Consider the following 24039-nt stretch of genomic DNA (forward strand, 5'->3'; position numbering starts at 1 on the left):
CTGGATCTACACAAGGCATTATCTGAATTGATGCAGTTAGGAAACAGAATGATTTTTGACACACAGCCAGTTTAAAAATAGGATAATGTCCCTGAACCACTTGACAACTCCATCATTCAAATTTGTACAATTGGTTTTCCTTAGCTTTATAAAGAATGGGATTAAATTAACTGGAATCCATCCTCCACTACAGTACTAATGCAACATTTCCACATCACTAATTTTAAAGCAGAGAGCAGATATGGCTTTAAAGCAATGTGTATTCTCTTTCCACTGGAAAGGTCCGAATTTAATTTTAAAATTAGCTTAAAGCAGACAATGCTTCAAAATCCAAAATTATTTGACTCAATCAAGCATTTGATTTTTGCTTAAAAAAAGGGGTGGAAATGTTCCCGAGTAAAAAAAAAAACAACTTACGTGAGTTAATGCATTTCTAGAAGCAGGAATCTCATCCCAGAATTGCTTGAAGAACAATGTTCGACAAAGTTAGGTAACTGACTGGCACATCTTTCGTCCTACATCTTATTCAGTTTAAAAACTGGAATTTCAGAATCGTCCTGATCCTGTTCTGTGACATCCTAAATGACTGCGATATACAATTTTCTTTCTCAATCTGTCTGCAGCCTACGAAACGTTTAACCTCACCACCACCTTCAACACCTCTCCAGTGTCCAGTGGATGGGAATGCACTCACTTGGTCCCATTCTGATCAATTTGCATAGCAACAGAATAACTTGCAATTGCTTCTCTTCTTGTTGCCACATCATTATGTCTGGCGTCTCCCAGGAATTTATGCTTAGTGCTCTCCTATTCCCAGTCTACATGCTGCTCCTCAGTAATATCATCTAAAGGAACAGAGTTAGTTTATACATGATTGCCATTACCTCTCAATCTTCTGCTGTTGCTCATCACACACCTAGTACAAGATGACTAGAAATTTCTTCCAAATAAATAGTGGGAAAACTATAGTGATTGTTTTCAGATCCCATTCCAAGCTCCATTTCCTAGCTGCTGATTCGACCCTCCTGGAAACAGAGATTCATCCAGGCTTTTTGCAATTCCGGTGTCACATTCAAACAGAAAGGAGCTTCTCACCTCCTCTTTTCCTATTTCCACCTCTATATCACCACTAGATGTCACCTGTCTCAGCTCATCTGCTGAAATTCTCATTCAGGGCTTGGTTGCCTTTGGAATGGACTATTCCAATGCTGGTGTCAATTCCTGGCCTCCCGCTCATTCTATACTTTGCAAACTTGAAGTCACCAAAATTCTACTCCCCGTATCTTAACTCACACCAGGTCCCCATCGCCCCAACACTTTGTTTACTGACCTACACTGGTTCACAAAACACCTGATCCTTTTTCCAAATTCCTCAATATCCTCACTCCTCCGCATAGCCTTTGTATCTTAGCTCCTTTAATTCTGGTCTCGAGCACCCTACCCCTCCTCATTTCGATTATTCCATCATTGGTTGCCACACCTACAGCTGCCTCAACCCAACCTCTTGATTTAATCCCTCTCTGTATGGTGTACAAAGTTCCAAGGTGGCATAGACAGTAGAGAGGAAGTAACTTCTCTCTGTAGCGGAGGGATCAATAACCAGGGAGTATAAGGAGCTGGAGGTTTAGAAGAGATTAGAGGGAAAGAAAATTCACTTAGTGGTTGTGGGTACTTGAACCCATTGTCTGAAAGCATGGTAGAGGCAGGAATTCTCAAGACACCTGAATAACTATTTAGATGACCATTTGAAATGTCATTGCAAACAAGGCTATGGACCGAGCGGTAGAAAACAGGATTAGAACAGTTGGATGTTTGATGACCAACACAGGCACGATGGACTGAAGGGCCTCTTTCCATGCTGTTAAAAACTCTATGACATTTAAGATTTCTGAACATCTGGCCGAATATTTCCTTTTGTTGCATTGTGCCTTTTTTTGTTTTATAATGCCCCTATGAAGCACCTTTGGGTATTATTGCTATATTGTCCCTTTTACATAGCAAAAGGCTGTATTTTAAACATATAGAGGGATGTGAACAATGCAGCTCTCCATCATTTCAACACTGCTGTCCACAGGGAGTTCCTCATTTCCAATGTGGACTCCAAGAATCTCAGTCCCCAAAATTCTCTGTACCTGAATACTACTGGAGCAAAAATCAACTTGGATGCCGCAACCAAAACAATGTTTAAGTATTCAAAGATTTAAAATCAGCACAGCATTAACTGTATTGCACCTTGCTTAGCTTTACTTATCCTACGTAGCTTGTCCAAACAATATATTCTGCTCAGAAGTTCAGAAGTTCTTCCTCTAAAAGTTAAGAAAGAATATTAAGCAGCCCAACTTAAATTTAAAATGCATTATCTCCCTGCACTCAAGCATAATTTTAAGATTAGTAATCAGGAAGCATGTCTCAAATACTCAAACCGGTGCCAGAATTGATCCCTTTGATAGAGGAGCTATTTAGGTCTCATTTTATGAATTGCCCACAGTTTTCAGGTTATTACAAATTCAATGTACAGCAGTTTGATTTAGAAAGGAAAGAGACAAATGTCTTCAACTTGTGGTTTCATGGAAGATTAGTTTTACTGGTCTTATTCATAACTTAATTGATGTAAGGCACACTCTACATAAATTAATCTAAATTAGTAAGACAGTGCATAAGACAGAGTGATATGAGTGCTAATGTGGAGAACTGCAACTCTGGCTCTGTGGATAGAGGAACATTTTTATTATGTATGGTACTCATCCAGCTCAGTGCTCTTTATCATGTAAGCAGGAGTGGGTGAGTGTATGTGTGCACGCGCACATGTAACGTGGGGGTGCAATGACATAGGGCACATTGCATTACTATTCCCATTTTATTTCACAATAAATAAAACTCTTAATGCTTTGTGGGGATGCAACAACCTGAAGATGGCCTGTTTAGCTACTCTTGTTGCTCTAAGTTAGAGTACAAAATGTTCTCTGGATGGGCAACTTCAATGCCCATCACCAAAGATCGCTTTGCAGCACAAGTGCTGACTGAACTGGCTAAATGTCACATTCGCCAGAGTGGACCTGTTGTGAGAGAAGCAACTATTTGACCACATCTTCTCCAACCTACCCATCACAGATATATCCATTTCTCAGGGCAGGTCCTGTTACCAACCATGATTCACTCCCTCCACCAGTGGCAGTAGTCTGTACATCATCTACAAAATGTCTTGGAGCAACTTGCCAAGACTCCTTAGACAGCACTTCCCAAATCTATAACCTCGTCATAGCTGGAAGAGCAAGGGTAGCAGGAATACAGAGCTCCCCTCCAAGCCACACTCTGTCCTAACCTGCAACAGGAGAAGATCCAGGTGTTGCTGTGTTCTAATTCTTGAGCTGTGAAACATATCCGGACTTTAAACAGTCTTTTGTGCAAACAATAAAATGCAACAACTTTTGATCGATTGTGGAAACCCTTGGAGCAAAGGGCAGAGAAATCTTCTCTCTCCAGCACATTCTTAACAGAATGGACAGCAAGCTTATCAAGCATTAGAGAAACTGTCGGCACTTTACAGAAATCCAAATCAGTTTCTAATAGCTTCACTGAAGCGAATTCATACTCAGAGTAAAGATTTTGCACTTGTATTTTTTCTACTGTCAAGCAAAACAGAATTGATTGTGTATAAACACAGTGATCCGCTCAGTGATTTCTATACAACTAAGCAGCTTACAGCTGTTCCTGTTTTGATTGAAATTTCAGTCTTGGCCTTCCACAAAAGAAGGAGCTCACACAACATTTTAGAAAGCTGATGTGCAGAGTTATAACCTGTTATAATATAGCCTGTTATAACCCCATGGTGGGTTGACTGCTTTGTGACCCATTACTCAATGTACATATAGTGAGATAGGCAAATTCAAATATCAGCTCAGCAGAACAAAGAAAGGGACAGACTGGTATATGAGACAGTGCTTATCTACCAAGGAGGTCATAAGGCTAGCAAATGCTCACTCAGCAACATATTTCAGCATGCGCTCATGATATACAGGACTGCTGGTTATTTACTGACCACAGGTTCACATATCTGATCACAATAAATGGGATAGGTTACCACTCAAGTAGAAGGGCCCTCGAAGTGGAGTGGTAGTGTCCCTAGACCTGAGAGAGGAGGCCTGGGTTCAAGTCCCACCTGTTCCAGAGGTGTGTAATAACATGTCTGAACAGTTTGGTTAGAAATACTAGGGTAACTTAAAAATTTAAAAAAGCACTTAAGTAGATATTCTGCAGGGGTCAGGGAAAAAAAATGCACTTTGCATCAACAGGATGCAAGATTTACTCTGTTCCCAAGAGTAAACAGTGACAGCGATTCCCAAAGACTATATAGCACCCACACCTAAAAATCACTCCTGCAGCAGAACCTGGATAACATAGATCCAAGCTGACAAATTGCCAATAACAAACATTTCAAACAGAGAGCTCATTGATTTTTCTGGTTTTCAACAGCACCGCCAACTTCCTTATCATCAATACTCCGGGTGTCACTACTCATCAGAAAAAAAGAGCTGGATCAGCCACAAAGCAGTGATGCTGGAAGGGCACGGTAAAATCTGGGATAATCCAACTAGCATCTCCCCTGCAAATCTCTGACAACATCTCCCCCATTTCTGTTCTTACTTCAGATGTCCAGTATCCAAAGTATTTTGCATTTAGATTACTGGTTTAGAAAGAAAGGGATTAATCCAAGAGATAGCAGAAACTATTTAAATAATTGCTACTTTCTCCATCAACTGGAATGTTTTTCAACCTCTGGTGAACCTAAGAAATAGGAGAATTGGACCATACGGCCCCTTGAGTGTGCTTCAATATCATCACAGCTGATTTTCAATCTTAACACACCTCCTTCTCCCCAACTCTGGTATCTCATCATCCCTCCAGGTCAAAGATCCATCTTTCGCTGCCTTTAAAGAATTTAACAATGGATAATCTATCACATCTCAGGGGTGGAGAATTCCAAAAAGATTCACAACCCTTTGAAAAAAAAAAGATCACAGTCCTAAATGACCAAAATACTATTCGGAGTCCATGCCCCATGTTTTAGATTCCCCAAACTTTCAGCACCTACCCTAACCATTTCCCCAATAACTTTGTGTGTTTTAAGAAATTTGAAATCCACAGCAAATGATTAAAGTGAAAGTTAAATTTAGAATGATCGAAGTAATGTGTCCATGCTCAGGATCTCATTTTTAACCAATTAATCATTGCTCATAATCGCCAACATTTAGCTGTGGAGGTGGCTTTAGAACTGTGTGGATATTTGCCTTAAATATACCATTTTCTTCCCCTCGACTGCAATAGGATTCCAAAGACATGTCACCCAAATAATCACGCATCATGTGAAAGCAATTACAACAGTAACAACATTTTAGATATAATTAACTAATTTAAAAGTACTTTTGAATGATTGGAAGTCATATAAATGAACATCCTTCCAGCTCAAATGAATGGAACCAGAAGGGAAGGAGATAAATACTCATTGCTATGATTCTCGCTACATCAAAACGTACTTCAGAAAGCCTTTGAAAAAGCACTGATTATTAATATTATCACTAAGACATTTCCCAAACACAAAAACATACAGCACACAACTGTTGGGAAAACTTACTGCAAAAAGCATTTAAACTGTGAAGGTCGGAAATTTTCTACATTGATGACTTGTGGACAGTTCTCAACATCCTGGCTCAACTGTTTTCCAGAAACGCGCAAGAAAAACTCTGGGACCCTTGCAAGCAGCACAGCTTTGTGAGCTTTGAAAACAGCAGCTCCCACATGGAATGTGACATCTGTCTGACTTCCATCAATAAGGATCCTTTAAAAGATAAAAGGTCGAACAAATCACTTCATTCAATCAAGGATTTTTGTTACAGCCTTTACTCAGTGGGCTGTAATTCTCCAACAGCTCTGTAGGCTCTTTGTTCAAAGAAATGAAGGAGTTATATTCACTACAATGAATAAATGAGCATTACAAAGTATGAATAATTGTGATAATACACGAAACAAAGCTACTGATAACTGTGCAATCAGCATTAACAAAAATGAAGTTTCCAAATCAATGTTACTAAACATTTAAAGAGAACAGAATGTTAAAAGGCTAGCAGTGAGAGTGAGATTGTGCCACTAACGCTCCCTATTTTTGCATCCATGTGTTTCAGACATCTAAGGAGATATTTAAAATTCAGCCGAGGCCAGACATAGATCATTTTCACAAATTAAAAAAAGTCAAAACAGACACTTCTCAGAAAACAAGCCTCCCACTGCCATTCGGCTAAGTTTAGTTTATTCTTTTTGACCCAATCAACAGCAGATGCGCTTTTTGTTAGGTGAGGGTGGGGCGAGGGGCATAAATAGAAAACCTACACAAATTATTCTGAACTATTACATTCATTTTTTGTCTGTCATGAAATGAAATGTTCCCAGATTTAGTAGCTAAATTTTCTGCTCTCAACAATGAGCCAATGGCATATCCAGCCCCTTCCATCTTTTCCTTCATATAGTTCAGTTGTACCAATGGTTCAATCCTGAACAGTTTGAATGTAAAGTTAAAGCCACAATATTCTCTAACTCTGGGCAATCATTTGTTTCCGAGGAGCCGGACTTCCGATTATTGAGCCCAAGTTGGTCTGTCATCAGTCAAAGCATTGAGTATTAGGAGTTCGAAGGTCATGTTGCAGTTGTACAGTATATTGCTGAGGCCACATTTGGAGTATTGCACATGGTTCTGGTCGCCCTGCTATAGGAAGGATGTTACTAAACTAGAAAAGGTGCAGAAAAAGACTTATAAGGATGTCAACAGGACTGGAGAGTTTGAGTTAAATGGAGGGGCTGGATAAGCTGGATTTTTTTCACTGAAGCATGAGGGGTTGAGGGTGACCTTATAGATGTTTATAAAATCATGAGCAGCAGAGGTAAGATGAATAGCCAAGGCATTTTCCCCAGGGTAGGGGAATCCAAAACTGGCGGGCATAATTTTAAAGTGAGTGGGGAAACAGTTAAAAGTGACCTGAGTGGTACTTTATCACACAGATGATGGTTCGTACGTAGAATGAACAGCTTGAGGAAGTGGTAGATGCAGGCACAGTTACAATATTTAAAAGACATTTTGACGGGTACATGAATAGGAAAGATTTAGAGGGATATGGACCAAATGCAGGCAAATGGAATAGTTTAGTTTGGGAAACTTGGTTGCTATGGACGAGTCAGACTGAAGGGCCTGTTTCCATGCTGTATAACTCTAAGTGACATCAAGATTATTTGTGAAACATACAAACAGGTCACCAAACTCTGGAAAGGATAACAGTTGGAATAACAAGAATATTTATCAACTAAAATATTCCTTTCACCAACGATAGTAGGAGGATTTTTCATACCCAAGAAGATCCTGATTTAACTGTAAAGCCAGTGCTTCTTTCAATATTTGTCTTTCATTTTTTACTCTCTCTTGAAAACCACTGGTATCTTCCAGATTTGGTACTCTTTGTACAATGCCTCCATTCCATGTTGCCATTTCCAGGCTATTTCTATGGTTCTTAATGGTTGTGTTGGTATTTTTTCTTTTTCATCTCAGAGGAAACAAAATCTAGTTTGGAAAAAAAGTAAACAAAACAAAAATTGATATTTAAGATGTACAAGCCACAGTCCATGTTACTCTTAAGCCAAGAAGCCTGTATGTTCCAGGTCTGGCCAGCTCCAAAACAGGTACCTCTAATTTTCAACTGCCTGTTAACTATTCTCCAAAACAGCAGACCAAAAATTGAATTTGCACCTTTTGTGGCATGTTAATAATCTTCTTGGTCTATTTACAAAATCATTAGTTCAGTTATATAAGGCAATGCAATAATTTAACATAGCATCTACGGTATAACTGTTGCTGGGGAGCAAATTAAAACGTATTTCAATCTTAGGACCCCACTATTTATCACAAAACAACTTTACATTTGTTTTACGTTCTAAATTCAAATGAGGTATTATTATATGAACATTAAACTTGAAGGAAAAGATCCTGTATCTCAGACTCAGAACAACTCAAAGCACTCAACAGCTATTTGAAGTGTAGTAGGTAATCAGTGTTGCAAAGTAGGAAATTAAGTGGCATAGCATGATCCAAAGCAATGAGATAAACAACCAAATATTCTGTTTTGTTTCTTGAGGGATAAATATGGATCTGGAGACCGGGCAAAGTTCCCCTACTTTTTAAAAAAAATTGCTATGGGACCTTTTACTTCTGTAAAGTGCAGCCAGGGCCTCTGTCTAAAAATCTTATTCAAGACAGTGCCCGTCAGAACAGTTCTTCCTCAACACTGTATTTCATGTGCTGAAATCTACAGAGTGGGACCTGAACACCCATTGCATTATTGCCTCGATTTCTTAGCCAAGATAAAACATTTTCTGTCACCACTTGGTATCACTTGGTTTTAGGATACCAAATGAAAAATTCTTAAGATTTTTATATATTACAATTCAGTACAATTAAAGCAACTTCCTGTGTAGTATTGGTGATTAAAAGCAGACATGTAATCAATATTAAGGCCCATGTCCTTTGAAATACATATACAATGCTAAAGTGTTAATTCTCAATGTATTAAATTATAAAGTTTTGAGTTTTGAGGAGGGAAACAACCATAAGAATGGAGTAAAACAAAGAACGGTGGATGTTGAAGATCTAAAACAAAAGTTGAAGTTGTTGGAGAAACTCGGGTCTGATAGCATTTGTACAGAAAAAGCAGAATAAATGTTTCGAGTTCAGTGACCCTTCTTCAGAACTGACAGTAGCTTGGAAAAGGTGGTATTTATGCTAATATCGGGAGTGGTGGTGGTGGTGGTAGTGGTGGGAAAGCGTGAAGGAGTCAGTACCAAAGGGAGAGAAAAACAATTCAACAGACAAAGGGATGTCTGATAGTAAGATAAGGAATGAGAATAGCTGATAATGGAGACAATGACACTTAATTGTCTTACCATATAGACCCTATATGGAGTGACTTATTTAAATGTACACAAATTTTTCTCCTTTACAACCTATTTATTTATATTAACCATCTGTTTAGAGTTAACAACTCAAATGTCATATTAAAAAATTAAACTCAGGCGTCAACAATATAAATGTACAATCAAACCTATGTAACACTTGAGACTTTTCTGCTTGCAGTATTTTCTACCCTGCCCCCAGGCTATTAGCTTTATAGAAGTAAAACAGCACAGATGCTGGAAACCTGAAATAAAAACTCCTGAATGCTTCTGAAGAATTATATGGGAGCAAAAAGGTTAACTCACTTCTCTTTCCACAGAGGCCACAGCAATGGAATTGACTCTCAACTGCCCTCTGAAATGGCATAGCAAGCCACTCAATCATATCAATCGTTACAAAGCCTCAACAAAGAAATGAAACCACACAGAACACTTGGCACCAAAAACAGCAATAACAAAAGCAGTCAATAGTGTGTGGAGCTGGAGGAACACAGCTGGTCAGGCAACATTAAAGAAGCAGGAAAGTCGACATTTTGGGTCAGGACCCTTCATCAGGTCTGGGGAGAGGGAAGGCAGCTGGGCAATAAATAGAGGGAGGAGAGGTGGGGTTGGGGTGGAAGATAGGTGGATGCAGGTAGGGGGTAGTGGGGATTGGTCAGTGGGAAATGTGGGGCGAATAGGTGGGAAAGAAGATGGACAGGTTGCATCAGGTCAAGGAGGCAGGGATGAGAAGGAGGGTTGGCCATGGGACGAGCCCAGAGATGGGGAGATTTGAAACTGGTGAATTCTATGCTCAGGCCATTGGGCTGTAGGGTCCTGAGGAAGAATATGAGACGTTGTTTGTCCAGTTTGCCTGTGGTGTCATTGTGGCACTAAAGGATGCCCAGAATGGACATGTCACCAAGGGAGTGGGAAGGAGAGTTAAAATGGTTCACGACTGGAAGGTGTTGTTGACTATCATGTACAGAGCACAGGTGCTCCACGAATCGATCACCAAGTCTGTACTTGGTCTCACCAATGTACAGGAGGCCACATCGGGAGCAACAAATACGGTAGACCAGGTTGGAGGATGTACAGGTGAAGCCCTGTCTGATATGAAAGGTTTGCTTTGGGCCTTGAATGGAGGTGAGGGGGGAGGTGTAGGGGCAGGTGTAGCACTTCCTGCAGGTGCAGGGAAAGGTGCCAAGTGTGTTGGGGTTAGTGGGGAGTGTGGAGCCTGGAGCAGATGAGTATGTTGCAGAGTGAGCAGTCCCTACGAAAGGCAGATGGGGTGGGGACGGAAATATCTCTTTGGTGGTGGGGTCGGATTGTAGGTGGCAGAAGTGACGGAGGATGATACGCTGGATGCAGAGGTTGGTGGGGTGGTGTGTGAGGCCCAGGGGGATTCTGTCTTTATTTTTGTTTGGCGGGGGGGGGGGGGGGGGGGGGGGGGTGAGGGCAGAAGTGCGGAAAATGCAAGCGATACAGTTGAGGGCATTTTGGATCAACGGAGGGGAGAAGTTGTGGTCCTTGAAGTAGGAGGATATCCGGGAGTGGAACGCTCCATCTTGGGAGTGGAGGCAGAGGAATCGGGAGTAAGGGATTGCACTCTTGCAGGAGGGTGGATGAAAGGAGGTGTAGTCAAGGTAGCTATGGGAGTCAGTTGGTTTGAAATAGATGTCGGTGCTGAGATGGTTACTGGAGATGGAGATGGAGATGGAGAGGTCCAGAAAGGGGAGGGAGGTATCGGAGATAGTCCAGGTGAGTTTGAGCTTGGAGCAAAAGGTGTTGGTAAAGTTGATGAACTGTTCAAGCTCCTCATGGGAGCACGAGGCAACGCCGATACAGTCATCAATGTAGCGGAGGAAGAGGTGAGGGATGGCTTCAGTGTAACAGTGGAAGAGGGACTGTTCCACGTATCTTACAAAGAGGCAGACATAGCTCAGACCCACATGGGTGCCTATAGCCATCCCCTTAGTTTGTAGTAAGTGGGAAAAGTTAAAGGAAAAGTTGTTGAGGTTAAGGAAAAGTTCCATTAAGTGGATGAGGGTGTCGGTGGAAGGGGACTGGTTGGGCCTGCAGGAGTGGAAGAAGCGGAGGGCTTTTAGGCTATTTGCGTGGGGGATACAAGTGCACAGGGACTGGATGTCATGAAGAAGATGAGGCTTTGGGGGCTGAGGAATTGAAAGTCTTGGAGGAGGTGGGGGATGTGGGTAATCCAGCATTTGCAGTTCTTGCTATCTCCGAACAACAAAAGCAGCCCTCTTGACCCTGCAAAGTCTTCCTTACTAACATCTGGGAGCTAGTGCCAAAATTGGGAGAGCTGTTTCACAGTCTAGTCAAGCCCAACAGTTCTATTCATGAAATCATACCTGACGTTTAATGTCCCAGACACCACCATCCCCTCCCCTGGATAGGACCTGTCCCACCAGCAGGACAGACCCAGCAGAGGTGGTGGCACAGTGGTATACAGTCAGGAGGGAGATGGCCTGGGCTCTCAACATTGACTTCAGAGCCCACAAAGTCTCATGGCCTCAATTAAACATAGACAAGGAAACCTCCTGCTAATTACTACGTACCATCCTCCCTCAGCTGATGAATCAGTACTCCTCCACATTGAGCAATACTTGGAAGAATGCACTCTGGGTGGGGGATTTCAATGCCCACCACTACGAGTAGCTTGGCAGCATACTACTGACAGAGCTGGTTGGGTCCTAAAGATCTGCAACAGGTGGTGAGGGAAAAAACATACTTGACCTCATCCTTACCAGTCTGCAAGCTGCAGATGCACCTGTCCATGACAGTATTGATAAGAGTGACCACCACACAGTCCTTGTGGAGATGAAGTCCTGCCTTCACATTGAGAATACTCTCCATCATGTTGTGTGGCACTATCACAGCGCTAAATGGGACGGCGATCTAGCAACTCAAGACAGGGTAACCACGAGGCGCTTTAGGCCATCAACTGCAGCAGAATCAAACTCCAGCACTATCTACAACCTCATGGCCTGGCATTTCCCCTCTCAACCACTACCATCAAGCCATGGGGATCAAGCCTGGTTCAATGGAGGGTGCAGGAGGGCATACCAGGAGCAGTCCAGGCATACCTAAAAATGAGATGTCAGGTGGTGAAGCTACCAAACAGCATATAATTCTGAGGACTTGTGCTCCAAAACTTGCCACTCCCCTCGCTAGGCTACTTACAACACTGGCATCGAACCAACAATGTTGAAAATTGCCTGAGTAAGTCCTGTACAAAGAAAATAAAAAAAAGGACAAATCAAACCTGGCCAATTACTGCCCCGGTCTGCTCTCAATCATCAGTAAAATGAAGAAAAGTGTTACCCATAGTACTATCAAGCAGCACCTGCTGAGTGACACCCAGTTTGGGTTCCACAGAGCCACTCAGGTCCAGACCTCATTACAGCCTTGCTTCAAACATGGGCAAAAGTGCCGAATATTGGAGGTGAGGCGAGAGAGATAGCCCTTAACATCAAGGCTGCATTCAACCGAGTGTGACATCAAGGAGCCCTAACAAAACTGGAATCAATGGGGAAAAGTTTCTGTTGGTTAGAGTCATATCTAGCACATAGGAAGATGGTTGTGGTTGTTAAAAGATCAGTCATCTGAGCTCCAAGACATCTCTGCAGGAGTTCCTCAGGGTAGAGTCCTAGACCCATCTATCTTCAGCTGCTTCAATGACCTTCCCCACTTAAGATTGGAAGTGGGGATGCGTGCCAATGATTGGGCAATGTTCAGCACCATTCAAACTCCTCAGATACCGAAGTAGTCTACGTTCAAATGCAACAAACTCTGAAAAATACCCAGGCTCAGGTGACAAGTGGAAAGTAACATTCGTGCCACACAAATGCCAGGCAACGACCATCTCCAACAAGAGACAGTCTAACCACTGTTCCTTGACATTCAATAGTGTTACCAGTGTTACCATCACCGAATCCCGCACTATCAACATCCTGCAGGTGACCAGAAACACAACTGGACTCACCATATAAAAAGAACACAAGAACAGGTCAGAGGCTAGGAATGTTGCAGCGAGTAACTCACCTCCTGACTCCCCAAAGCCTATCCACATCTACAAGGTGCAAGTCAGAAGCGTGATTATGGAATACTCCCCCCATGCCTGGATGAGTGCAGCTCCAATAATACTCATGAAGCCAGACATCATCCAGGACAAAGCAGCCACTTGATAGGCACCACATCCAAAATCATCCACTCCCTTCACCACCAACACTCAGTAGCAGCAGTGTGTACTACCTACAAGATGCACTGCAGAAATTCAAAGATCCTTGGACAACACCTTCCAAACCGATGACCACTTCCATCTAGAAGGACAAAGATAGCAGATATATCAGAACACTACAAAGTTTCCTTCCAAGCCATTCACCATCCCGACTTGGACATGTATTGCCGTTCCTTCATCATGGTTGGGTCCAAATCCTGGAACTCGCTTCCTAAAGACATACAGTTCTATCTTCAGCACACAGATTACAGTAGTTCAAGGAAGTATCTCAGCACCACCTTCTCAAAGGCAACTAGGGATGGACAATAAATGGAGAGAGAGAGAGAGAGAGAGAGAGAGAGAGAGAGCGCGTGAGAGACCTCCAGCCCCCCAACTCATCTGAGTGGATTTAAAAAGATGTTACTAGACCTGTTGAGTTTCTGCAGCATTTTGTTTTTATATTAACTTTATAAATTCAGCACCAGTACAAATAGCAATAATTTTAAACAAGGCAGCACCTTGAAATCAATATGAATAATTTGCAAATAAAACGTAGCCTTAAATATATAACAGCTGAAAATATTCACTAACTGTTCATTATATAATGCAGTGAACAGTATAAAATGACCAAATAAACGCTCCCCTGAAGTGTCAATCATAATCTGATCAGCAAGCCCTGTACTTGGACACTATTTGAATGACCCACTTATTTAGAATATCTGCCCCAATATTACATAAGCTGATGTTTTTTCGCTGGGACGGAAAGGGGTTGCAAGAGGCAGAAAACAACATACGTCTAAAGTGTAAAGTTGGGTTGGGTGGGTCAAATGGAAAGCAGGAGGCGCTCATCCCAGAATTGACATTACCTCCGGTAGAATTCACGGAATTGCCAGTGAAATGTTAAAACTCTTCGGCTACACACACGTATCTTAAATAAAAAGGCCCGCGGTTACATCCACGGGCTTTAGGCCAAGCCAGACCGGGGAAACTCTTGTAAAGGCCCGACAGCATCCAGCGAGAAACGCCGGGTATTTGGGCGGGGGAAGTAATCACCACGCTCTATTCTTTTTTTTAAAAAAAACAAGAAGCCGGCAGCTGAGTGAAGCACCGGTTAAAGGTGGGATTTAAAATGCAATGCCGGGAGGCGAGAAAGAGCCTGCCAGCACAGCAGCGAGATTCCCTGAACACTGGGCAGTGAGGTGAGGTTAAATGGGGACAGCAGCACTGGGCTGGGTATCCTTTCAAGCAGAGGCGGCTCACTGTATCCTTGTCCGTTGCTAGGCGCCTTTAGGCGACAAAAGCGTCGAACGCCCTGGCGGCCTGACATCACAACAGAAGTCCCGCCCGCTCAACCCCATTCTCATTGGTTGGTGCCGCTCATCACGTGCCTCTGGATGACCAATCAGACGCGGCTCCCGTTATGCCCTCCCACCCAGGTGAGTTCCCTACCTGGCCTTGAAACCCAAAGAGGAGCCGGAGATTGGTCAGAGGCAGGTCTGTCTGGCAGAGATCAGGGAGAATTGTTTCACTCTCTCTCTCTCTCACCATCAGTGCTTCCAGACCGGCAACAGTTCCATTGTTCTTATACTTGCTATTTTTTTTGCTTTAGTACCTGTACCTAAGGCAGGGTCACTTGGCTGGATGGTTGGTTTGTGATGCAAAATGATGCCAACAGTGTGCGTTCATTTCCTGCTTTGGCTGAGGCTACCAGGAAGGATTCTTCTTCTCAACGTCTCCTCTCATGTGAGGTGTGTAGACCCTCAGGTTAAACCATCACCTCTCTATCTCTCTAATGAGGAGCAGCACTTCAAAAGCTTGTGATTTCAAATAAACCTGTTGAACTATACCCTGGTGTCAAGTGACTTCTGACTTTGTCCACCCCAGTCCAGCACCAACACCTCCACATTGTGTCTAAAGAGAGAGCAACTCTCTGGTCCAGTAGGACTATGGTGACTTTACCTAAGGTACCAGTTAAGGATCTTGTTTTACACACCGTGACTGTTTAGGACTAGTATGCACCACCTTTTGGGATGCTAGACTCAGATTCAATCAGTGATTTCAAAAGAAAAATTGAATAATTGGCTAAGAGAAAAAATATTTGCAGAGAAAAAACAGACTGGTACTAGGCTAGACACTCTTGCAGAGTGCAAGCACAGACATGATATGCTGAATAGCCTCCTTTTGTGCTGATGGAAGCAGAATAGGTTGAATAGTTCCTCAAACCTGCTGTGCCACTCAATACAATTCCATCTGGTCATTAACCTTGACTCCAGAAGGGATTTGATAAAGTGCCACAGCAAAGGTTAATGTAGAAAATAAATACTCGTGCTGTACAGGGTAACTTATTGGCATGGATAGAACATTGGCTGACTAACAAAAAGTAGAAAGCAGGTAGTCTTTTACAGATTGGCAAGATGCAATAAGTGGTGTGCCACAGGGATCAATGCTGGTACCTCAATTGTTTACAATTTATACAAATAAATTGGATGAAAGGATGAAGATATGGTTACCAACTTTGCTAATGACTGAAAGGTAGGTTTTTAAATTAATTTGGAAAGAGAAGGCGACAAATGATATAGATAGGTTCAGTGAATGGCAAAAAAAGTCTGGCAAGTGGAAATATAATGTGGGGAAATATATACTATCCATTTTGACAGAAAAAAAATAAAAAAAACATTAACTAAATGATGAGGCATAGCAGAGTTCTGAGATGCAGAGAGATCTGGATGTACTTATGCACAAATTGTAAAAGAATAGTATACTGGTATAGCAAGTAATTTGGAAGTATAATAGAATGAAATCATTTATTACAAGGAGAGCTGAACACATATACAGGACACTGGTGAGACTATCTGGAGTACAGTGTGCAGTTTTGGTCTCCATATTTAGAATCATAGAGTCATACAAGCATGGAAACAGACCCTTTGGTCCAACATGTCCATACCAACCAGATATCCTAAATTAATCTAGTCCCATTTGTCAGCATTTGGCCCATATCCCTCTAAACCCTATTCATATACCTATCCAGATGCCTTTTAAATGTTGTAATTATACCCACCTCCACCACTTCCTATTTAACGAAGAATGCAACTCCATTAGAAGTGGTTCAGAGAAGACTTACTAGGTTGATTTCTGGAATGAGCAGGTTGTCTTGAATGGAGAGATTGGACAGTCTAGGCTTGTATCCATTGGAGTTTCGAAGAGTAAGAGGTGAATTGAAACATAGAAGATCCTGTGGGGTTTTGATAAAGAAGATGTGGAGAGGGTGTTTCCTCTCAGAAAATCTAGAATTCCGCGCTGTCCTTTCAAAATAAGAAGTTGCCCATTGGAGACAGAGTACTGAATAATTTAAAAAAGCAAAACCAGAAAATCTTGGAAAAATTCAGCAAGTCAGGAAGCATAGTCAGGAAAGACTAGTACCCAAGGCAAAACCTCAGAGAGAAGAAACAGCCCTTTAGAACTGAGATGAGGAGGAATTTCTTCAGCCAGAGGGTAGTGACTCTATGGAACACATTACCACAGGGACTGTGGAGGTCAAGTCATTGAGTGTATTTCAGCAGAGATAAATAGATTCTTGATGAGTAAGCAATCAAACTTGACAGGGGGAGAAGGCAGGAGAATGGAGCAGCCTTGATGGGTCAATGTCCTAAATCTGTTCCTCTGTCCTATGGTGTTATGGTCTAAGAGGCATCCCAGGGCAAATGAAGCTCTGTTCTGCTAGTGGTGAGTTCAAACTGGGGCAGAATATCAGCAAGTTACTTGCTTTGAAGGCATCACAACTGAACTCAACTTTGTTCTTGCCCAAGGCACACATATTTTCTAACCAACGTTTCATAATTGCCAGGAGTTGACGCACTCATTGCTGCATCTTCATTTTCTTCACTAGGTCACTAGGCTTCCAAATGATGATTATCAGCCAAACAAGCATATTCAGAATTGAACACATATTTGCTTTTGTAAGATTGGGCATGACATGGGCTCATCACATCATATATCATTACTTTTTTAAGTGTTACTGTCATTTATTTTGTCACATTTTGGCAAGTTCAGGAGGAGGGTACCAGGACAGACTTACAAAAAACATTTTAAAGATTGTACTAAAGCAACATGTGCAGCCTCAAACCTTTGAAATAGAAGGTACATAGCTTTAAATCAGGTCTCACACTGTGCTGTAGGAGTTTCTTGTTCCGGCCTCTTTTGTTCTGGCAGTACAGTTTTAAGTTCAGAGCCTCTGATTTCTCATTATTCCTTTAGTATTGCTTTACAATTTGTATTATTTTTGGACCCAGGTTTTGTATTGAATTCTATGTATATTTGGAGTAATTCCCAGTTATGGTGTGTAGTCATTAATTATAGGCTTCCTTTCTCCATCTACATTGCTTATATTTTTGTAGCTGGGACCAGCTGCTGTTCCCCTCACCACTGGTGTCACTTAACTTCCTTTTGAGGTCCTGGAGAATTGAATTTGTTTGAATTGGCCTGCTAATGATTGTTTCAGCTGGTGTTGCAAAGTTAACAATACACTAATTCTTAAAACACAGAAACCAAGAGATTTATTTTTCAATTTACCTTCTATTCATACCTGCTTGACAGGAACAAACCCTCCAGTCAAAAAAAAAATCAACTTATACACTATGTTGTATAAAGTTTGGCACTGTAGTATAGCTTTTTTTTAATGTTGAACTTACCATCTGTACTAGCTCTGGAATGCATTTCCACATCCCATGGGTATTCACAGGGAGCAGAAATTTAAAGAACAAAACCAGTGCTTATTTCTGACATTGACACAATGTACCAATTATTTTAAAAAAAAACTTGCCACATCATGGAGGATGAAAATGCTGGTTCAGTCTACCATTCCCCACATGCTTATCTTCTCTCATGCATCGGATGGAGATGAATGGTGCTTCCTGACACAGAGGGAGAGTCTGATACGCACTGTTTTTAGGACCACAAGTCTTTGGGCACCAATAGTTGCAGAGAGCCATTGGCAGAACCATAGGAATATTCCGACTTCTACCTTCCGTTGGGTAGACATTGATGATGTGGAGGTGCTGGTGTTGGACTGGGGTGGATGAGATCAAAAATCACATGACACCAAGTTATAGTCCAACAGGTTTATTTGAAGTCTCCCTCCATCTTCAGGTGTCATGGCATAAAAGGTGGAATCATCTGACCCTACAGCAAGTGAAAAGAATAGTGGGCATAGGAAACCGTATTGGGCAAAAGCCAAAAATTCACAATTTCGCTGGTGGGATAAACATTTTCCCTAAGATTTTCCAACCCTGAAAGCTGTTGATATTCCCTACTGCAGATGTCAACAGCTTATATGCATGTGTATGCATCTCATTACGCTCCAGAATTAAGTGCTGCTTCCTTACTGACTTCAAACCAATTGAGAAATCAGTCCCTTCAGGTGCCTGACTGCATGTAAAAGGCATAAACCTGGTGGACCTGACTTCTTCCTGGAATTTGGATGAAGGACTTGCTGCTTTGTCGTATAGTATAGCTTTAAATTCAGGTTAATGCAGTGCAAATTCTCCAGCTGGAGCAAAAGTGGCACAAGAGAGGAATTGTTTGTCTCCATTTAAGGAGGTGGAACAGACGTGGTGTAGTAAAATTATGAAGTGGTAGTTGGTTGGAGGGGGGAAACAGGAAAAGTGAAGGTGCGGCTCACCTCGAATGGTCACCTCAGCACAGAAAGGTTGTAATTTTGTTGTACAAAAGGTGGTAATGGATGATAGTATAAGGTAGGGATGGAGGTTAGATAGGCCTTAGGATTAGGGTAAAAGATCGGCACAACATCGTGGGCCGAAGGGCCTGTACTGTGCTGTACTGTTCTATGTTCTATGTTCTATGGGAGGAAACAGAACCAGGAGGATCATACGGACCTTGATAGCTAGGGCTGAAGCAGGTTAACGTCCCTATGTCCGTCCTGGCTCTGTTTCCTCCCATATTCAAGGTGACCTGCACCCTCACTTTTCCTGTTTACTCCCCCAACCAACTACCATTTCATACAATTTGCCCCCAGTGATTCTACTACACCACATTTGTTGCACCTCCTCAAATGGAGACAAACAACTCAAATTAACAAGAATATAGGGGGTAACGGGACGATAGGCATCACAAGACAGTATTTTGGAAGATAATGGGGAGAGGGATACTTGGTAGGTGACAGGGACGGTCAAAGGTATTGGTTCTTATTGAAAAAGTGAAGTATAACATGCATGAGGAATTCTTTCTTTTCTTGGGTGAGTAGAGTTACTGCTTAAAGTTTATGGCTGGATGAAGGGTTACGCTATCACTCATGAGTCCGATGGCTAGAGAACCAGGCCGAGCTGAGTTCCACTCCCAATAAACCAACATCACTCCAGAACTCACGGCATCATATTCCAACATGATCCCATGAAGATGTCATCTTGTTACCTCACTATTCTTACAATCCAGGAGACCTTTGTCAACCAGGACCATACATTTGTATTGGTTGAGCATCCTCAGTGACTATATTCCCCCCCAATCCTAATGGCAGAATAATTCCAAATGCTCCCAACCCACCCCCCCGAGAGAATGATGACCTTCACATTTCAACAATGTGCTGCCAAATTCTTATCCTGAGGGTGTTTCACCCAGCTGGAGAGAACCCAACTAGGGGAAAGGTCATTTATTCCTCCACCTGCAGAGCCCAGTCACATTTCCTCATTCATACATTGATTGCCCCTCCATTCTCTGCACTGTAGCAAAATCAGGTCCATTCTTCACATTCTGACCTCATCCAACTGTCTCTGAAATCCATCTCATAAGCATTGCCTACAATCCCTCAGTGATAGGTCTATCATTCACTGGGTAATAAGAACAACATTAGGCACACATATTACTGATGTTGAGACAATGAAAGGTGTGCCAACTGAAGACCAGCATCACATGCTGATGGGGGTGACTGGTCTGTTACTTCATTTTAGCCGATTGTGTCAGCATCTTGCAACATAATCATACTACAACAAATCTAAATGCAGTGCAAGTCAAAATATATTCATAGCAGTGCAGACTGAATTAATTGTAGCCCCAAAACATCTTCTTTCCTTGCTTACCAATGTCTAGGTGCACCGCATTTGTAGCTAAACTGAGGGAGTAAAGATCCAAACATATATCCAGCAGCTACTGATCTGCTGGACCAGGTCCCCAAGGCGATTGCTACCGTTTCCATGCAGGCAACCCAATGCTTGCATGTCAGAACCATGACACTGGACAAAACTTGGCGGGAGCCATCCAGCCTGTACTCTCTAGTCTACTGAGGGTCCCTCCTGTTTCTACATCTCCACCATGTGTCTTATGGCCAAGAATAGAGATTCAACAACTGCCTGGGGCTAGGCAATGGCCTGGTCTCCAGCAGCCCTCTGAGGGTCAGAGACTTAGTGGAAGAAGTGAAGTCTGAAGTCTTTGACACTTTGTATCCTCTGCTGATTGCGAATAAATGTTTGTGACCCCTGAGCCTAATCTAGACTCTGTAGTATGCTCACTGAAGTGAATGTCTCAGTGCTGGTAGAGGGTGCAGATGAACACAGATGCTTCTGCCACGTCTGAAGTTTCAGGGGAACCACCCTCAGAGGTGATGGTGGAGATGGTGGCAGTGCTTATGTGGATACTGAGGAAATACTGGAGGTGGAGCTGGGAGACGTTGCCTCCTCTTGCAGAGAAAAGGAAGATTAGCTGCTGAACATGAACAATCCCTTGTCTACACAGTGTCATTCTCTGCCTGGACATCTGATAACAGCAGACTGCAGGATCCCTTAATGGCTTTCTGTGTGAGTCCTATGTCTCCACTAATGTAGGCACAGTCACAGTCTTCCCCAGTCTTCAATCTGCAGCCTCCTTTGCAAAAAGGATGAGGGTGCAAATATCAGGCATGCCTCCACTGGACAGTCCCACTGCTTCCAATTTTTGTCCTGCAGACAACTAAAGAGGAGGACTGAGTGTCATGAAAACATAGAAGATAGGAGCATGAGTGGTCTATTTGACCCTTCTAGCCTGTTCTGCCATTCAATATGACTGAGGCTGATTATCCAACTCAGTATCTAGTCTCCTTCTTGAAAACATTCAAGTTTGACCTCAATCATTTTCTGTGGCAGAGAATTCTACAGGCTCATCATTCTCAGGGTGAAGAAATTTCTCCATCTCAGTCCTAAATGGTTTATCCCGTATCCCTAGACTGTGATCCCTGGTTCTGGACTCCCCCACCATTGGGAACATCCTGCATTTACCCTGTCCAGTGCTGTTAGAATTTTATAGATCTTTATGAGATTTTTCTCTCATTCTTCTAAACTCCAGTGAATATAGTCCTAACTGATCCAAACTGTCTTCATATGTCAGTCCTGCCATCCCAGGAATCAACTTTGTTGCAACCCCTCCATAACCAGAACATCCTTTCTTGGATAAGGAGACCAGATCTTCACACAATACTCCAGGTATGGCCCTGTATAATTGCAGCAAGCCATCCCTACTCCTCAAATCCTCTTCTATGAAGGTCAATGATTGCCTTCTTCACCACCTGCTGCATGTGATGTTCCTCTCAGTGACTGATGTGCAAGTGCAGCCAGGTCTCATTGCCCCTCTCACGTTCCCAAACTATTACCATTCAGATAATAACCCACCTTCCTGTTTTTGTTACTAAAGTGAGTTTCAACTCTTGTGGTACAGTGATCATCCTATCTGACATCTGTCTACACTGGTACAGTTAGACTGAGTGAAATCCCTGTGGGTGTCAGTTTGCAGTGAGTAGATGGTGCCACTTACCTCTGCAGAATGCAGGACATCATTCAACCTCTTCCTGCATTGGATCTGGGTTCCTTTCTGAGGCACCTTGGTGCTACTCTGTGCTACAACCTCAGTCCAGGTTACCTTGGTTAAAATGTTGTGGGGGGGTGCAGTGGGTTGTGGTGAGAGTCTCCTGCTTCCATCCCTGGGGAAAGGGATCACCCACCTTCACTGGACCACCTCAAGCAGAACCACTTGTGGAGAGTCACTGAAATGCAGGATCTGTTTCTGTCTGTTCTGAGATACCCCCTAGGTGAAGACAGGGCTGACTGACACAGGCTGAGTGGTCCTCCCGGTTTGTGGTGAGTGAATGCCTCTTCATGTGGCCATTAGAAATGGAGCCAGGACCTTTAACCCCAGAAGGTCCTGGCAGGATGAGAATGCCTTGTCTACCCCTGCCCTGTAGGATTTATTGCTGTACTCATGTGAAATTTCACATGCATAAATAATAAGCTGAAAACCACACATGTGTGGGAACAAATCCCACTTGTCCCTGAGTGGAAGCTCTCCCACTTCCAGGCCCATTTCCAGACTTGGACTCTATAATAGGAAGATTCTGGCTAAAGATTCCAAAGAGAGTTAAGGAAAAATAACTCTTATATACCTAAAACAGGAAAAGTTTCTGATTCCAACCAACATGGTCACTGTTCTGAAGCTGTTGTTTATCAGTGAAAGCTTGTCCGGACAGCAATAAATTCAATCAGCATCAAACAGTGTGAATCCCCTTGAGGGACAATCACCATTCAAAGGCACATTAATCTCCGAATCGGAAATCCTGTCCAGTCACCTGGAACTGATTGACTTCACATTGAGGAGCTGCAGGCAAAGTTCTGGACCAAAAGTAAAAACCCAGCATTACTGCAATTGTTCTGATTACTTCAAGGGTGCCAGGAGTTAGCTAAGGCTGTAACTGTCAAGGACAGTAATTTATCTTTACCAAACCTTCTTTGCTCAAATTGCTATTTGTGGAAAACAATGCAACTTATTATTCTTCACATTTGTGCCAATTGGGAGCTGCAGTTTGTACTGGAAACTGATATTGGACGAATACTTCCTACTATAATTATAAATAAAAACTATTTATAATGCAAAACAGCACCTCCTGTCAGTATGTGTAAAAGATGCTGAGCTCTTGTTTCCAGAGGTTTTATTTTGAATCTACAAATAGATTCCTGCAAATGATAATAAAGTAGGAACTACAGATCGATACAGGATTACTGCATTTATAGAAATGCACCCAAGTCAGAGTCTGTGACCACAGAAATGAAGAAAATTCTTTCCGTCGCCCCAACCCGAGAAAACTTCATAGGAAACACTTTCCTTTAGAAAATGGAAGTCTCTTCATTGTGTTGCTGCCCACGATGATTTACTACAATAACAGTCGGGTTTTGTTATGCTGTCATTGGCCTCATGTTACTGTGAGAATGAAGAAGCTGTCTTCTCTCCATGTTTAAGGTCGGGCATGAAAGTAAAAACAGCAAAAATGCTGAACAATATTTTTGAACCACCAGTTTATGGTGCGTGTTACTAGTATCTTGGGAATGTTGTGTCTCTCATTTATCACTTGACAGCTGGGTAAATTTGATTGCCTGAAAACCTATTGCAGAATATACTTGCAATTATTTTCCTTTAAGCATCCTGCTTGGATGACATACTTCCATGGCACATTGGACTCAAACCCAACCTTCTGGATCAGAGGTAGTGACAATACCAGTGCCCCCAAGAACCCCTAATATTAGCACTTGTTAATTGATACCATCTTCACTGTGTGGTTTCACCAGGCGATACCAGGCTAGTACCTTGCTTGATACTTTCTAGACAGATTTAGATAATTTATAATTTGTTTATATTGATGGTTATCAAAACAAACAGGACAGAAATTTATTAACTTATCATAATCCACTAAATAATATCTTTCCTAAAATGAAAAAAGACTTGCATTTGTATAATGCCTTTCATGCCTCAGAATGTGCTGAATTGATTTTGAAATGTATTGATATGATGATGGATCACCATCCAGA

General features: G+C 42.3%; 1 protein-coding gene and 1 long non-coding RNA gene across 3 annotated transcripts in view; one reads left to right on the forward strand and one right to left on the reverse strand.

Annotated features, from left to right (window-relative positions):
* btbd8 (BTB domain containing 8) overlaps window positions 1-14509 on the reverse strand; it is an 86908-nt gene extending 72399 nt beyond the window's left edge. The window contains exons 1-3 of one of the 2 annotated variants that reach the window (XM_048602379.1): window positions 14074-14509; window positions 7395-7603; window positions 5633-5836 (exon numbers count right to left, since the gene is read on the reverse strand). In XM_048602379.1, the coding sequence (XP_048458336.1) occupies window positions 5633-5836; window positions 7395-7531 (341 nt within the window). In that variant the 5' untranslated portion in view covers window positions 7532-7603; window positions 14074-14509. Of the gene's footprint in view, window positions 1-5632; window positions 5837-7394; window positions 7604-14001; window positions 14036-14073 lie in introns of those variants that run through there. The other variant, XM_048602380.1, reaches the window with a different exon arrangement.
* Window positions 14510-14647: 138 nt separating this feature from the next.
* On the forward strand, window positions 14648-15053 carry LOC125484153. Its single transcript, XR_007262998.1, has 2 exons — window positions 14648-14701; window positions 14817-15053. It is a non-coding gene; the product is annotated as an uncharacterized LOC125484153 (long non-coding RNA).
* Window positions 15054-24039: the final 8986 nt, after the last annotated feature.

This window comes from Rhincodon typus, chromosome 10, assembly GCF_021869965.1.
Source record: "Rhincodon typus isolate 14 chromosome 10, sRhiTyp1.1, whole genome shotgun sequence".
Taxonomy (NCBI): domain Eukaryota; kingdom Metazoa; phylum Chordata; class Chondrichthyes; order Orectolobiformes; family Rhincodontidae; genus Rhincodon; species Rhincodon typus.